This window comes from Histoplasma capsulatum, genomic scaffold (genome assembly GCF_000149585.1).
Source record: "Histoplasma capsulatum NAm1 scaffold_9 genomic scaffold, whole genome shotgun sequence".
Classification (NCBI taxonomy): Eukaryota; Fungi; Ascomycota; class Eurotiomycetes; order Onygenales; family Ajellomycetaceae; genus Histoplasma; species Histoplasma mississippiense.
The window spans coordinates 766,517-783,544 of record NW_001813974.1 but is presented as its reverse complement, the minus strand read 5'-3'; the positions used below and the strand labels follow the sequence as shown (position 1 = coordinate 783,544).

Below are 17,028 nucleotides of genomic sequence, written 5' to 3'. Positions count from 1 at the left end.
GTCCTATTCGGCGCAGGCAAATGGCTTTCCAAGTGTGGCTTCTGCAGGGGAATCTCAAGCTCGGCATACCATCCTGGAATGTTTTGTGCCCAGTACTTCTTATAGCCCTGCTCCTGGTCACCCTACATACCTCAAAATTCTAATAACCTGAGGCCAAAAACATGCCACATATTTTGAACTTTTCTCCATCAGTGATTACAGAGCGATGCCTCCGGGCTTTCCGGACTGAAGAAAAGGATGTCTGACAATCTGTGAAGTAGGAATGATAATCTGTATCGTGCTAGCAAAGCGTAGGTCGATCGATACTTTCTATATTTAGATCTTTCAATTAAGGCAAAGCGACATATAAAGTTGGATGTCTATTAAGATAAAGTCAAGAAAACGAGAAAGTGGATTGCAACTGTACCTGATAGGTTTTGATCGTCGACTCCAGGAGCGCAATATACGAAAATAGGGTCCTGGCGTCCGCGAGGATTACTGCACAGTCAAAGCCATCTAATTTATGGATATGCCGTCTCGTATATTCTTCCAGCCTCTTCCGGATGTAGCCCACCTCTTCCTGACTTAGAGGTTTATACATTTGCTGAAAAGGCATTATCGGTTGGCTCTCTGCAAGAGCTGTATGGATTGATCGAGTCCAATCCGCTACAGGTCTCGAGGGCTGGAGATTCAGTGGATTTCTGGAAAGAATGATATGGATGGCTTCCCCGGCAACGCTTTTTTCACAGCATACAGAACTATGGGCTGCCAATTCCCAAATGCGTGTTGCCTGCACCGGAGATGTCGGCCTCGTTGAGCCAGTAGAGCTCAGGGAGCTGTTTTCCCGAGACCCAACAGATCTCTGCTGCTGGGCCCTCTCAGCCATGGTTGTTCCTTGGTCAATACTATCGTTGTTTTCTGGATCCACATGTCAGTTACAACCCGTTATTAATAGGATGATGGGAGTTTCTGTTGCACCTGTGGCAGAACTTGAACCGCTGCCGCCTCTGCTGTCCACTGGGCCGGTCTCTGATTCCTCGACCTTACGAGTTCGAGTTGTCCGGGTACTCATGATGGAAATGTGGCGTCGGATGGTCTGCAAAGCTTGGGTGACCTTTGTGAGGAGAAAAGGGAAGATTGAGCGAGGGGAACAAAGTGGGAGGAGGGCTGGCTTTATATGCCTTCGGACCTACGCTGCCTCCCCCCCCCCCCCAACAAGACAAATGGGAGCAACCGCAAATAGGCCGCACCATGTATGGGATTTGTTGGCTATTGAAATAGGGACTGGTTTAAGGATCGTCTTCCACACTTCCTGTTGATGTGCATCTAGAAATGGGGTTTACAACGATAACTAACTTTCATTTATCGAACTGTTCTGTAGGGAAAACGCAAAAGTACAGACAATCAAACGCGATTCGTACGATTCAAGCGATGTTTACAAATTTGACCAACTTCTATCACTGATTGAGCTACGGTATAAAATCAGCCAAGCCGGATCTTGCGCCTATAGAAGGCGAACCCATCGATTCAGCATTAAAGCGGCGTTATCATCAGATACAATTTACCGACAGAGAAACGTGAGGCAGAAAGATATTTAGAATATCTGTCCCAGTCCATCTCGCGAGAACGTCAACTCGGAGTTAACATCTCGCCAGACAAAACAGCAGAGGGCCTCCCAGATTGACAATTAACATCAAACTTTCCATTATACAAGCATAAACTGACACGTAAGAATACGTTGGGTCCGCCAGGCTTCCGCGATGGATCAAACGTTGTGAGCCTGTGAACTCTCCGCAAGATCCTCGAAAGAGTCAGTGGAATTAATTGCGCGTGCCCTAACATAATTCTCCGGTTTTCCCCTTTCTTTGCTGGCTTTAGCAACCCAGCTATCCACATCAGCCACTGCGTCGGTAGGTGACTGCTTGCGTTCAAGCAGGAACGATAGTAGTATCTCCGCCGGGCTAAATAAGTGGTCCGGTATCTTGACGGCAAACTCACGCGCAAGTCGATCAATTTTTTCATCATCGGTCTTCGTTTCTGCATCAGTCTTCTTTTCTGGGTTGCTGTCATCCTCATCCGACCGCTTGAAAACCGTGCAGAAAAGACGAGAACTCATCTTCTCATCAGCGAGCTGAAACAAAACCTTTCTGTCCACTCGGCCAGGGCGGATGAGCGCGTCATCCAGACGCTCGATGTGATTTGTCGTCATAATCAGCAATCGACCTTTCCTGCGAAGATACACCGTCCAGGGCATTAAGAAGAGCGGACAGAGATATATTTCCCTGGGACTTCATCTGTGGGGGGCCTACCACGCCCTGGCTGGCGTTTTCTGTCGTTTCACTGACTTCCGTTCGCGACGTGCCAGCAGCATCGATGTCTTCTAAAAGAATGACACAATGCGGGGGAAGCTGGGCAAACAAACTGTTCAGGCGGTTGTCGTCGATGCTCGAAAGATTGAGGACATAGATATCCAGTTCAAAACGCCCGGTCACAGACAGGCTGAAACTGGACTTCCCGGTTCCAGGAGGCCCATACAGCAGGAACCCTCTTCGATAGGGAATCCCGCGCCTTGCATACCAGCCGCGGGCTCGCTCATCCAGGAAACCCTCGATATCCTTCAGCACGGCCGTTTTCTCGTCCTCATCCATGATGACTGTCGAAATTGGTCTGATGTCTCTTGCCTTCGCCTTCCTCCATTCGCCGTCATGATGCTCAAAGACCGTAGTCTTTTTCTGGATAAGTTTTAGATAGTTGGCTCGGCATTCACTCAGGAGGTCTCTCAGGATTTGCGACGATCCGCAGATGCAGGAGATGGAGATATCCTCCTTCGTCTCTTTTGCCACGCACTGGAACCGAAGCAGATGGTTCCTATACACGAAGAGGAATGATCCATTCCAAGGTGAAAACCGCAAAGGCTTTTTCTTGTACTCGTTCGAAAGCTCATCAGCGTATACTCGTCTCTGCATGCCGCCGACGCTGGCGAGAGAGGAGCGAGCTTTATGGGCGAACGGCTGGGTGGATACCCAGGTGATGACCATATCGTACGCTTCGTTGTAGTAGGAGACGTGGACAGTCGAAGCTTTCCATGGTTAGAAAGAGTTATCATTAAGGGGGAAGAGCCACGAACTGAAATAGGTCTCCATCAAGTCCGTCAAGTAACGGACGGCATATCTCCCCAAGAACAGGAGCATGCTGCAGAAGCACAGAAGGTGAGCGTAGCTGTTCAGATCACTAGCTAGGAGTTGCTGTATGGACGCTGAGATGCCGGTGAAGCCGGGGAAGAAGACGTCCACAATGGAGATCTGGGATGCGGCAGTGTGGATTGGCAAAGAACCAGCAGTGTTGAATGCGTTCATTCTGGAGTAGGAGACGTGGTTTGGTTTTCTAAACAGATGGTATTATTTGCAATGGGTTTGCGGCAATTGATACACGGTAAGTGATCTAATTGGTAGGGGATTGTATTTTCGGAATTCGGATTTGTGATGTCTCAGCATTCGGAGGGAATCTTGCCTCCTTATATGCTGTTGTATTGCGCCCCGCGTATCCATTCCCCGAGCTGGGTCGAGCTGTCTCCCCGCATATCCGGACGCAAGATATGTTGTATCCCGACCTAGATCCATGCGAGGCAAATCGCCAACGCTGCAAATATCCACATTTGATCTAGTATTATTGCCTTCATTGCGATCTAGATCCCTGGTTTAGACACAAATACCCAGGTTAATCGTCCTCGGTTCACTGGTTGCCATATAAGGCGTCGCAAGTTGCGACGAGGGGTTGTAGGAGATTTGAAAAAATGATCATTTCGCTATGCAATGCAATGTCACGATTTCTTTGGCTTGCAGAAAGTGTTTTCCCGCAAATTTTCGATAGGTCTTAGCTCCCCAATCGCACAATCAGGTGCTGCAGGAAACCATCACGAAAATAGACAAGATGAGTGATCGTATATGTGAGATCGATTTGAATGACTCAACGTACAGTAAGCTATTGTGGCGGACGTAAAGCTTGCGAAAACAGAATTTTCTGCCACCCCCTGAAAAATAGTAGCAAAACACCGCAGAAATAACCAAAATATCCACGTATCTCTAAAATCATTCAAATATCATCCAATTCATTCAAATACGCACCTTTATCATCAAATCTGCCAATATGCCCCCCCAGCTCAGTGAATTTACCATCAATGAGATCGTACGCCTTCTAAACGATGGTTATATGCCTGCTCAGATTGCGCGGACCATTGAGTGCTTCTGGCCACTGTATATCGAATCCAACGAAATATTCGCTGCTTTGAAACTGCTAGAAGTCCTCATTCAACATGGGGTGTAAAGCCAAAGATCACACCGGATATCTTGTCAGGTTTGGAGGACTTTTTTGAGGCATATCCAACTGCATATCGCGATGAGGCTTTCTGCTTTGTGAAGGATGAATTTGATGTTGATATCCACCCTCGATCGATATCTAGATTGTTGAAGAAACTGAATTTGACATGGAAGAAGGTGATTAATTATTGCAATTGTCACTTATAGAACCTGCTAATCTGTCAGTTCTATTTGATATAGGTTGAACCTGTGGCCAGTCAACGCAACGAAGAACTTCGAGCTGAATGGCGTATTCAAGTTACTCAGTATCAACCTGATCAACTTATCTTTTTAGATGAGAGTGCTGCGAATGAACGTACTGCAGATCGACGATATGGATGGTCAAGCAGAGGATTCCCTTGTCGCATTAGAAGGCCCTGTAAACGATCTCGCAGATGGTCAATCTTACCTGCAATAAGTGTCGATGGATATCTTGATTATGATATATATCAGGGGTCCTATAATACAGAGAGGTTCAATGAGTTTGTACGTGTCCGGATACTGCCCAAATGCCAACGAGGTTATCACTACTTAGTGATGGATAATTGCTCTTCTCATCGTTCACAAGCACTGCGAGATCTCTGCAGAGAAGCTGGCATTGGACTTTTATTCTTACCTCCATATTCTCCTGATTATAATCCTATAGAGGAGTCATTTCACGCGTTGAAAGAATGGATTAGAAGATACAGATGTCAGTTAGAGAATCAGTTTGATGGAGATTTTGAAGCCTTCTTGCATCATGCAGTTGAGAATTTCATGGGAGAAGAAGATGCAAGAGGATATTTCAGATCGGCTCATATAGGATAGTATTGTAAAATTTAAAAAGATTCTGATTGCAATTCAATTATGATATATAATATCTAAGTTTCAAATTCAGAAGCAGAAGCAGTATGAGATCTGCTGTCATCATTATAAACAGCAGATAAAGACAATTTAATTTCCTTCAACTGTGATTGTCAGATAGAACTCTTTAACTCATTTCTTATTATCAAGAATATATTCATTTCAATATTCAACTGAACCACCTGCTCATTTGTCATTGTTTGTATATGATTCAGTTCAAATTCTTCATTCTGAATAATGCTCTTTGCAGTTAAAAGAGCTTCTGCTCTTTGAGGTCTCTCTGTCATCAATCAGTTGAAGAACTCATCAATAAACAGATCCGCGTGTTCACCAAACTGAGGGATTGGACTACTTCAAATAGGAGGCAGGTTCGGATTCGATGGCAGGTTCGGATTCGATGACAGGTTCGGATTCGATGACAGGTTCGGATTTGATGGCAAGTTTGAATTCGATGACAAGTTTGAATTCAGTCCTCCCATGCCTCCCATTCCTTCCATCATATATTTCATCACCATCACATTGATTATCTCACTTGGAGACACAATATTAGATGAAGAAGGAGTTGAGAAAGGAAATATAATTGCTGGCATCTGAGGTGTCTGTATAGAAGGATTAGAAGCAGAGATAGATTCACTTTTTTGTTTCTTCTTCTTCTTTCTATTCATTAATCTTTTTATCATTTTTCTTGAGGGATTTTTAATTGTTGCATGTCCACATTCAACATCATCTATCCAACTGGCAATCTCGCTACTCAGGAGTTGAATATGAGTATCATCAAAAGCTATTCAACAAGTACCCTGCTCAAAGTTATGACAATTCATCTTTTGACAATGCCAGTGAGCAGTTATCTCACGCTCAATCCACAAAGAATCATGCTCATTTGACTGTCAATTTTGAGCCTTCTTCAGCTGCTGGCTAGTGGCCGTGGATCTTGTATGCGTAGGCGGCAGCTTTTCATCATCGGATATTTCATGAATTTGAGGGGATTTGGCAGGATGATAGAGTGGGATTTGGCAGATGGTGAGATTACTTCTTCTTTGACGTCTAATGCTCTTTTTGATGCCAATGCCTGGGTTGTTAATTGGGAATCTGACACTCCAATGAAAGCTGCAGGACCGCGTATTACAGAGGTGTTTGAAAATAGAGTTGAGATATCAAGAAGATTAAAAGAGGTGGTAATCTTGATACTAAATCTGCTCATATTCTCCTTATATAACTTCTTCAAAAAAGTGATAATCTCTCTCCAATCTGTCTCCTTCTCAAGGGTGATTTTGATTGAAGATCCATGTTTGTTTGATGAGATGACTGCTATACAATTTGCAACTTCTATCTCCTTGCAGTTCTGCTTCATAACATACTCTTCAGCTATTCTTTTTGCAGTATATTGAATATGATAGAAGCTGACAGTCATATCATTTGTTGTGACATTCCGTAACTTGATCTTTATAGGCTCCTTTATCCTATTGATAATTACCCGTTCATATAGCTTGAATGAGATCTCAGGCTCAGGGGTAGGTGTTCGCAGAAATCGAGGATCTTCTGACTGTGTCTCCTCCTCCTCCTCCTCCTTATCCTCCTTCTCATCATCAGTTGGATTCTCGTCGTTATCCGGAACATCCGGAACAGGCGGTTTGGACAGACGAAGGCGCAGGGTAGTTGGAGTCCTTTTACGAGCTTGCGAGGCAGTAGAACGGTGGGTGTTGCGGGGCATATTAGCAGATTTGATGATAAAGGTGCAGATTTGATGATAAAGGTGCGTATTTGAATGAATTGGATGATATTTGAATGATTCTAGAGATACGTGGATATTTTGGTTATTTCTGCGGTGTTTTGCTACTATTTTTCAGGGGGTGGCAGAAAATTCTGTTTTCGCAAGCTTTACGTCCGCCACAATAAAGGACAAAATCGCGAGGTTATCTGCCCAGAGCGCGGTCCACCATTCGCTAGAAGGCCCCGCCCGGCATTTATTTACGAAACGCCTCAAGAGAGCCCCTTCCCAACGTTAACGGAAGACTCAGCAAATTTCTTGAAGTCCTGTACGGGCGACAAACCAAAGCTAGCTCGACGCATGCATCACGATGGCAAGAAATACGCAGCCTATCTTGCGAGGCTTTGCTACTCATCGCCGTAGCCTATAACCCACTGGATATCACTAAAATGGGTCGTATCGAATTCGAATGTTTGATGGACTACGCAGAACCATACCTGCATGCGAAGCCTTTGCCTGAGAAATGGATATTCCGTAGGGAGATTCAAATGGTAATAGCAGCAAGCTCCGAGTTAGAAAACATATCCGTGTTCAGGAAAGGTGCGGCTCCAAATATACCCTCTGATGACTATAAACTGATGAAATTAGGGTACTTCATGCTTGAGTTTGATGCTGAAAGCAGGACTGATAAAGCGCGATGCACTGGAAAGCGTCGCCGGGATGATTCGTCTTCGCGGGACAGGGCTTCAGAAGGCCAAACAAATGATCGCGATTTATGGCATGACAGGGTGGCCTGGAGTTCAGAGGCACACTCCCACGACCATCAAGTGCAGGAGCTGGAGGCTGGATCTCGATCACCAAGCAGCGGATTGGAGGCACAGAACATACAGGAAACAAGCACAATGCTCGTTGCTAGGCAACAAACGCAAAATAGCAGGAGTAGGTACCATAATACCAGATGCTTTAAATGCTGCTAACAATACAATACTGTAGAAATTCAATTTATGTTCTCAAAATCTCCAACCAGCCTTATCCCCCTCCTTGGGAACTTATTGTCCGATGCAATCCACGCTAGCAATCAATGGGTGTCAGAAAGAAGAACGGGAGAATCGACAACGGAATGCTTGTCGGTCTTGATACCAGAAGGGAGGAAAAGGATATTTCCATCACACTTTGGACTGGGCGAAGACAGGCGTTTCAAATCATCGATATGTTCAGGATGCAGTGGACCTGGTCAGCGTCACCCAGCCATGTATCACCTCCGTCTCGTGGTATTTAGGAACTAGGAATGACTCTTCCGTCTTGAGATTTCTCTTGTCCGGCAGCTGGGCGTCTTTCATGTCCCCGTCTTTTATGTCCCCCCCTTTTATGTCCCCTGGCTTCATTACCCGGAACAGTGCTGCATCTTCGACTGTTATTGTTCTTTCGTAGTCGACGCCGGGAAATATATATTGGCTCGTATATATCGTTTTTGCTTGACTTCGTCTCCAATCTAGGTCAATGTGTCAGTAACTAGGATCGCAGTCTCGGGTTTTGGTTTATGTACCGCTTCGGCCATCGTTTTTAATTGTAGAGGAGCCAGTCAAGTATAGGTCTATTTGGATGTTAATAAATGACTAATGTGGTTTTGGGTGCCATACCGAACTTACGCACGTTTAAGATGCAGAAAGGTAACTTTTTATCCTAAACAACTGTATGATCAGAAGAATGGACTCCAATCCTACTTATGAGAGACAAATCTTCTCAACAGATGTAAAACTCGTTCGGTTGACGAAACTTGCCCAGGAGATGGAGGGGCAAAGGCATTTGCCGCGGGGCAAGATCTTGGATCCTTCTCTATTCCATGTGACTTTGTTAAGGCAGCAATGCATGAAGCATCAGGTTTGGGGCGGGGTGAGCGAAATATAGTTGTCGCAGAAAACTCCAATACTACCCCTAACTTTGAGAAATTCAAACTTGGCGTAATATGGGTTCATCCACCACAAAACAAGCACGACGATTTCACGATAGAACAAACCATTAGCAGTTACAGATGAGAAAAGGCGATGGACTCTATTTATAAGGAGTACATATCTGCTTCTTAACTCAGGAGCAAGCCTTCCATCCCTTAGCTGGCCTTCTTTTGCTCTCACTGCATTACAATATGGACTAGAGCGAAGCGCTCCATCTGGTCAGACCTCTCCCTATAACTAGATTCACCATCCCACATTAACAAAGTAGATGTTATCATTAAAAAGTTAAAGTGCATGTTTAAAACTGTCTTAGCTAACTAACCATCCGTAGTTAGTTAACCAATGCTGCAATCATTCAACTTCGATAAGTAAATGATATCATATCATGTGGTCAGACAAACAAGAATGTGTTGCCTGCTTCGGCCTAGCGTTGGCAACCTTAGTGCGGGTCTCTTACACTTAACAACCCTTCCATCCTCGAGTTGTTTGGCTGCCATACTCAAGGGACAGTATGTTTATGGCTTCATTACTCCATACTTTCCCATGACAGAAGACCCAAGCTGCATCACCAAGATATAAAACCCCTAATGGACAGCCTTCGTTAGGTCTAAACATCCCCCGCTCTCGCTCTCCACATCTCTGTATGCCGACGCGCCTCCTCCATGTTCGATTCACCCACTGTTGTGGTCAGCGCGTCAAACACTGCCCAGAAGCCGCAGGCCACTGGCACTGATATACCACAACCGCGGCTTCCAAGTCGCGCATCGTTCCAATCGCCTACCAAAGCTAGCCTCTCCCGCTCACACCCAGATGTCCTCGCACGTGTTCTGAGCCGCTCCCCACCAAAATCAGCACATCAGAGGCCAGTGAGTCGTGGAAGGGAAAACGCTAGTCTCGGTGTAGGAGGTGTGGAAGGTGGACGATCCGGGGTATCGGGAGGTAAGCTACCTACACCGTCGCCGCTGTCCACGACTTCGGCATTGGTGACTGAATTGCCGATTCGACAACCGACCCGGCAACTTGTCTCATTGACGCAACGTCATGGATCAAGTGTTCGTGTTTCTGCGTCGCAATCACTGTCAATGTCGTCACAACGATCGCGGGCCTCGTTCTCGCTGGAACCTGGAATTGAATTGCCCGAGCCACGACTTCCTTCCCGAGCTAGGGACCCGGCAAGTGGACAAACTGCCGATGAAACAACTGCCGATGGGAGACCTACGCGGTCTTCATCGTCCCCCGCTCAAGGAAATGGCGAGCCAGAGTTACCTCCAACTCCAACTGAGCTGGGTTTAGAGAGATTGCCTAACCGTCCGAGAGGTTTGTTGAGCAGCAGTAGCCCAAGCTATCGCCAGGAGAAGAAGAGGAAACGAAGGACAAGGGATGCCGTGAAAAAACCTAGCCCACTTAAACCTAAAGATGCAGACATTACTGGAAATGAACCTGGCGATGGGATTGCGTCCCCGCGCAGTTTATTTCCTGAGGAAGATTACGTTCCTAATAAATTTGAAGATAAAGTAGAGCTACGCAATGCGCTCGCAGCTCAGTTGGCAAGGCTGAAAAAAGATATTTCGAAAATAGAGTATGAGACGCAAAGATATGAGAAACCTGACCAATATCCAGCACCGGATACAGAATCTATTAAAAATCTAATGTAGGTTTTAGTTTTATTCCCACACTCAACAAAACTTTCAAGCTAACCAACTGTTCTAAAGCGAACTCCTCACAACCTCTAACCCCTCATGCGCCCCTCCACCTCCAACGCGGTCCTCCCAACCACCAGTTTCTTCTCTCCTCTGTTTTCTTTTGCCATTTGCATCTCCCCGATGTACTCCCATAATTAAACCGGCCCCGCCTACTTCAACCTTCCCTCCTCCACCAGAGAACCCGTTTGCTCTGCAACAGCCAGCAGACTTGATGCCATATCTCACGCTCTTTGCACCCCTCTCCCTCACTGCACATACGACGACAGTTTCCACTCCGATTGTTTCAATCTCACCACAAGAATCATCGCAGTCATCAACGCTGCTTATTACCCAAACACACAACCTTACTTTAGTCGCACCCCATCCCTTCCCTGCCCGCCTCTTTCAGATTCCTATAACCCTCCAAACCAACCCAGAAAGCCAAACAGTTATCTCCATTTCTATCCATACACAATCGCAACCGAATCATTCTGATACAAAATCAAATCATAATATCCCTACCGCTCTCTTCTCCTGGTTACAAATCCGACTCTCAAACCCCCTTCTACATAGAGATATCTCCGGCCTCTGCTGGGGGATATCCCGATACTGGGAAGCCGATTTATCGCGTGCCAAGCTTTGGGCGCAACTGGAAGAATTACGGGACCGAATAATGACTACGTTATCTTCGTCGCAGAAAGGATCTTTACCAAGCCGTGACGATAACGACAGCAACAACAATAACATCAAGACCAGGCAACTTGACACCCCACGAGACCTCCTTCCACACCTTGGCCAGACCTCTTTTCTCTTCTCTGTAGAGACATGGCGACAGCGTCAAGAAAGGAGATCCGAAATAATTGTCACACGCCAATCATCACCACAGCTCCTCGTTTCATGTCCGCTTACGTTGGATTTATGGACAAGCGAACCCCAGCTGCAGCCGGATATTAGCGTTTCGGTACCGCTATTATCGCCTGTAGGGAGCTTGGAGAAAGTGGAGAAGGAGGCGAAGTCGGTTTTTGCGAGCTTTTTAAGGAGTGGTCGGGGAGGGAAAGAAGGTGGATATGGACAGATGGAGATTGATGGGGATATCGCGATACTTGTTCGGGCCGTTGAAGGAGTTGCTAGGCTTCTTTTTGGAGTGGCATGAGTGGCCATCGGGATGGTTGCTTGCTTTTATAGGCGGGCGGGCGGTATTTGCGATTTTGTGTATATATGTATATGTATGCCCGGCCTTTTTTTCTCTGTTTGTTTTTTTTTTTTTTTTTTTTTTTTCTTTTTTTTTTTTTTGTTGGTTGGATTGGAAATCAACATGTATGCAAGATAACGACAAGGGTTTGGCGCAACTTGGAAAAGAACCTTTTTTTTGAACTGTTGTGGAGGGAGGATAAATGGAGTTGTCCTTCGTCCTTTTCTGTTTTTCCTTTTGTTATACCCTTTCTCTACTTAACCCATTCCACAATAGTATCCATGCATGAGGACCATCAAAAAAATGAGATTTATAATGTTCTTATTAGTCCCATCTAGCTGATGTGTTTCAGTGTGATTGATATGCACGTAAATATTGTTGGGGGTTTGGTTTGGTCCGTCCCCTCTATTACTGGCATGGCGCTGGTGGTGGTGATTGAACTCTTCTGTCCTATGGACTAACAAATATATATAGTCTCTGGGCGTGTCGGTAGTTACCAAGCTGAACATCCATTTTGCTGAAACTGGAGCCAACTATGCATGGTTTTTTCTTATTGTAACAAACCTGTAAATAGGGATGTTGCTTGTAAACAATAGGAGCTGGGGTTTGTGTCCTTTCCACTCTTTTTGTGCTGCTCATTCTCGAACAGGGGAAATTTGTAAACCGTGTCACTAACAGCTTGAAGGAACGCGGCTACGGACAATCTAGTGATGGGAGAAACCGGGAAAACTTAAATAAATACGGAGTATTTATGTCTGGATATTTGTATTTCTCTCCCATTATCAAAGGCAGCTGCCAGGTGCCAGTTATCTCTTTTCAAACAATCCATAACATAGCATACTCTTTCTCCGTCTTCTTCCACACCCCCCTCCCCCTCCCCCTCCCCACCCCGGCTGGCTCCCCTCTTCCTCGCGTAGACAGCAAATCATGTTCAACCAAGTAATATCCGACGAACCCAAGCAACCCGCTCCGTCATCAGAATCAGCATTAAAACGGGAGATGAGAGCAGCAATAACAGCACAGAGAAGAAGGATAAGACGAGATAGAACATTTCGACAAAGTGACGGCCATTCATGATTTTTTCACCTAATTTTTTCTCTTTAGGAAAAAAGGAAAAAAAAGGAAAGAAGCTCACTGGACGTACGATTTTCGTTGCGAGTGATGATGGTGGAGTGCGTAGACGTAGAGGCGGTGCTAGTGCTCGTTCTTCCGTTTTGGTAGATTGCGTTTAAAAAACAAAAGAAATAAGGAAAAAGCAAGGAAATACAAGGCAAGAGAGAAATAGACCCATTTATCAAACTCCCTTTTTGTTAAGAATTATATTCTGGCTCTTTTCTCTCTATTTCTTCGCCGCTGCAGCCTCTTCAGCCTTCGCCTTAGCCCGCTTCTCCCGTACACCAACTAGTCTTGCTTCGCTCCGCGCGACTCTCAATTTTCGGTATGCGCCACCTTCGACACCAGCACCTAGGTCACGCTTACTGATTTCCGAAATGGCCCCGGCGTGGCTGATGTTGTTCACAGGCAAGAGGGCGGTGATTTTCTTGGCAAAAGTGTCCTGGGCAGCCTTTATCTCATCGGCAGAGGAGTCGAGCTTCTTGTGTTGGCCAGCACGGCGGGGGAAGAGGATCAAGCGAGCCCTGTACTCTTTTAGGCGAGCGACGTTGAGAGTGAGGGATTCGGTGGAGGCATTGACGCGGCGGTGATCAACCGCAATGCCGATTGTTGGCGCGAGTTTACGGGGTATTCCAGCTTCCTGTGTTTTTGAGAGTTAGCGAGTGATTTGTTGACCTGTTATTGCCTCCAGTTGCGGATCGGGTAACGGAACCCCTCCAAACCCTAGGGATAGGATGTCGTACTTTCAGTTCTTGAAGGGTAAAGCCACGCCCAGCTCTCACGCGACGATTGTATTTGACAGTAGGGCACCGAACGACAGGACGAAGCTTATCAACAGGGCGCGGGGCAACCGCAGCCGCCTTTGCGAGACGAGCCTCTCGACGACGGTGTTTGCGACCAGGCTGTATGTATAAGGGGTAAGGAGGGTTTTGTCAGTTGTATAAATTTGGATTTCTACAAAAATTCACTTTCTCGGAGACATAGATATTTTCGAACGTTTGGGGTTGCGTTAGGGGTGAGTGGATGGCGGCTGGAATTTCGAGATCCTGTTGGTAACATACCTGGTCGAAATGTACCCGAACACGGCGAGCCCAGTCCTTGTGGAAATCTGCACACACGCAACAGAAGTAAGTCTCTCCGTTGCCTCTGCAAGCATAGTGTCTAAGTATATTGGTAGAATACAAGAAGGCATTTAAAACTCACGATTTTTCGGGATGGTCTGGTTATGCTTGATCGCCTATATATGATCACACGCGCACCCACAACGTACAGGTCAGCTATCCATTCCATTTCGCTACTTAACTTCTCCTCTATTTCCTCTCCGAGCAGAAACTCTCTGTAATAGGCATAGACATACCATGGTGACGGATGGGGATCAAGGAAGTTGAAGGTGATTTGCGTGCACGGTGGTCGGTGGTCGGTGGTCGCTGTTCAAACAAAACGAGACGAAGATAGAATGAGATACGCATATGTGTGGTGATGTGTCACGTGGTGCGACGGGCGCCAAGGGTTCTTCCACATGCGGCTCGCTTAGCGATACAAATTAGCCCTAGAAGCTTCCTAATTGGGTAGTCAGGACGTCAGATAAACTTGCTGAAATGCTCTATATGGGTATTCGGACGACAAGGAATTGTAACTGGGTTTGTTGAGATATTCTCAACTGGAATGGGTCCATTAGTTGGGAAACAGGTAAATCCCAATGTTGATATATGAAACTCCTGAGACCTATGTTCTAATGAGTGTGATGAATGATATATTGTTTTGAGATACTTAGTATTCAGATTGCAAATAAGCCAAGGCAGATAATTATTTCTCCTTCAGGCACAGCATCTTTTATACATAACATACTAATGTCTATATCTCCCTCATCCTCTTGGTAAAGTTAAAAGAGAGCAATAAAAGCCCAAACGAGAATCACCAGGCGCATCCAAACACATTTATTTCATCTCAAGAAAGAAAATACCCAAGAAGTATGAATGAAAAATATAAACATGGAAAAGGTTCCACATTTGGAATAACGAGACAACGGAAAATCAGAAGTCATTAGAAAGCCCTGGCCAGAGTTTTGTCTTCTGTGTCAAGTTCGGTCGTTACAATCGCATATCGCAAGACAAAATAAAAGGGAAAACAGGAGGGGAAAGAAAAATATCATCGTGGACGTTTCATGAAGTCTTAGGTCGAATAAATAGTAGATCAGTTCCCCTGATCAACTAACCAAACGTTAAAAAGGGTGATAACGAAATTGAAATATTTCGAACATGAAAATCAGTAGATTGTAAAACAAAGGAGAAAAAGACAAAATGAGCATAGGAAAATTAAAAGACAAGACTCATCATATCAACCATCAACATGACACAAAAAAGCAAAGAGCAAAAGAAAGACTCCCCAGAATGGGACAAATAACCAAATAGAAGGGACTCAAGACTGAATTCCGAGCCCAACCTGCTCCCCAAACCTTAGCCTCTTAGCCGCAATCTCCTCCCCGCTATCGCCATTGCCATAACTAATAGATTTCCGCTTCAGGATATTATTACACTTATCTCCACTACTCTCTCGCTCAACACCAGCCTTCTTAACATGCCCAAACAACTTGCTTTGTAGGATAGAGCTAGATTTAGAGATATTCGAACTATGATGTTGGCGATGCTGTTGTTGCTCCTGGCTGCTGCTTCCGCCAGGATACCGGCGGAGCATGCTCGTAGCTAGCGAGCTGGCCTGCGAAGCGGGGACGTCTTGGTCGGTAAGTGCCTCTTCGTCGTCATCATCAGATGCGGATATCGTGCTATCGCGATCATGACGGTCAAGCCCTTCGCCCTCACGGAGTAAGATTGAAGCAGAATCGTTGTGGTGGTTGCTGCGACGAGAGTTTGGGGTCCGTTTGTTGATTGGAGTGAAGAAATGTCCTTGGGATTCTCTGGCACAGGATCGTTGCGGGGTTACAGGAAGGGAGGATACGGGGTGGGTCCCGCAGGTGCGGTCCTGGTGGTGGTTGTGGTTATGGTTGTGGGGTTGGGAGTGGGAGTGAGAGTAGCGGTGGGAGTGACTGTTGCGTTTGTGGTGGGAGTGACTTCGCGATGGTGTAGAGTGCGCGCTGACATTTTCTCCATGCAAAACTTGGCCGGCTGCAAGTAGTGCAGCGATCGGATCCTGGCTGCCAACCCCGCTCACATGACTTCGGGCACTATCTGGGTATCGAGGAGTAGTAGTTTTTCTTTGAGGGGTGAGAAATTCGGCTTGTGGACTGGATGCCAGAGATGCATGGCCCAGCATAAGAGTAAAGTGCTCACGATTTTCACGTATGCGCTTCTTAAGACGGCTGTTCTCCTCGAAGAGCAGCTCGTTCTTGTCGGTTTCATCTTCAATTATTCGTTTAGCTCGACGCAAACGGCGTTCCAGTGTGATGTTCGCGTCCTCGAGCTCTTTGATCCGTCTCAGTGTGGCATCTGCCTGACAAGGCTTGGGAGACAATTCAGGGGATTTCTCCAAGCTGAGGCCGCGTCGATGGCGATATTCTATACTCTGCAAAATCTCGACTTCCCTTTTTGCCAGCCGCTGTTCCACTTCGGCTCTGTTTATCGCCTCACTGCTGGTGAGCGATAAGAGGCTGTGTTGAAGTTTGAAGTGAGCAGCTGACATGCGGAACTCCTGTGCAAATACGAGCAATTCTTTCGCAACTTTTCGTAATTGCACCTCATCTGCATTGTCGATATCTCTCGAGGATGGGAGATCTACTGACGCGCCGTATGCTACGCAGAGTGTTTTGTCAATGGTGGCCGGTGGTGATGCGAGGAAGGTGTCTGAATCTGAGCGTGGTCGACGGAAGGGAGTAGCTGCAGCATCGCCCATATGTTGTGACGTTGATGAAGGGGGAGTCATATTGGATGAAGATTTTCGTGGGACAGGCGACCGGAGCTGATCAGACATGGGGGGGTATTGGCATTGGTCGACGGTTGGCCGACCTGGAGAGGCTAATAGACTAACTCGAGAAGGAACTGGGGTGCTTGGGATCTTTATCTCCGCTGGAGGTGCCAATGAGCATTGGGACGACCTCTCTTCAATCCCCTTTGTCGTCATCGCCGTCATCAACAAGAATGGAGAAATAAGGAAGGCAAGTCGATACGGATATTCGAGAAGAATTCCGTTGGTGATAATTTAAGGAGATTTGGTACACGACGAAGAAAGAGAAGAGCAGAAAGCCACGTCA

At 46.1% G+C, this 17,028-nt stretch overlaps 6 protein-coding genes across 6 annotated transcripts; 2 read left to right on the top strand and 4 right to left on the bottom strand.

The window, feature by feature from the left end:
• Positions 1-1,461: 1,461 nt before the first annotated feature.
• HCAG_07712 (predicted protein) lies at positions 1,462-3,335 on the bottom strand (the record flags this gene model as incomplete). The annotated part of the gene is made up of 5 exons (XM_001537353.1): positions 1,462-1,483; positions 1,705-1,759; positions 1,978-2,167; positions 2,289-3,058; positions 3,107-3,335. The coding sequence occupies 5 exons, from the start codon at positions 3,333-3,335 to the stop codon at positions 1,462-1,464; spliced, it is 1,266 nt and encodes a 421-aa protein (XP_001537403.1).
• A 790-nt stretch (positions 3,336-4,125) lies between these two features.
• On the top strand, positions 4,126-4,629 carry HCAG_07711 (predicted protein; the record flags this gene model as incomplete). Its single annotated transcript, XM_001537352.1, has 2 exons — positions 4,126-4,298; positions 4,536-4,629. 2 exons carry the CDS (start codon positions 4,126-4,128, stop codon positions 4,627-4,629), a joined length of 267 nt encoding a protein of 88 aa, XP_001537402.1.
• Positions 4,630-6,064: 1,435 nt separating this feature from the next.
• Positions 6,065-6,888, bottom strand: HCAG_07710 (predicted protein; the record flags this gene model as incomplete). Its single annotated transcript, XM_001537351.1, has 2 exons — positions 6,065-6,284; positions 6,536-6,888. 2 exons carry the CDS (start codon positions 6,886-6,888, stop codon positions 6,065-6,067), a joined length of 573 nt encoding a protein of 190 aa, XP_001537401.1.
• Positions 6,889-8,545: 1,657 nt separating this feature from the next.
• HCAG_07709 (predicted protein) lies at positions 8,546-11,672 on the top strand (the record flags this gene model as incomplete). The annotated part of the gene is made up of 5 exons (XM_001537350.1): positions 8,546-8,555; positions 8,636-8,778; positions 8,997-9,055; positions 9,529-10,488; positions 10,550-11,672. The coding sequence occupies 5 exons, from the start codon at positions 8,546-8,548 to the stop codon at positions 11,670-11,672; spliced, it is 2,295 nt and encodes a 764-aa protein (XP_001537400.1).
• Positions 11,673-13,050: 1,378 nt separating this feature from the next.
• On the bottom strand, positions 13,051-14,184 carry HCAG_07708 (60S ribosomal protein L13; the record flags this gene model as incomplete). Its single annotated transcript, XM_001537349.1, has 5 exons — positions 13,051-13,464; positions 13,568-13,726; positions 13,886-13,932; positions 14,028-14,061; positions 14,182-14,184. 5 exons carry the CDS (start codon positions 14,182-14,184, stop codon positions 13,051-13,053), a joined length of 657 nt encoding a protein of 218 aa, XP_001537399.1.
• Positions 14,185-15,242: 1,058 nt separating this feature from the next.
• HCAG_07707 (predicted protein) lies at positions 15,243-16,700 on the bottom strand (the record flags this gene model as incomplete). The annotated part of the gene is made up of 1 exon (XM_001537348.1): positions 15,243-16,700. One exon carries the CDS (start codon positions 16,698-16,700, stop codon positions 15,243-15,245), a length of 1,458 nt encoding a protein of 485 aa, XP_001537398.1.
• Between the last annotated feature and the right edge of the window lie 328 nt (positions 16,701-17,028).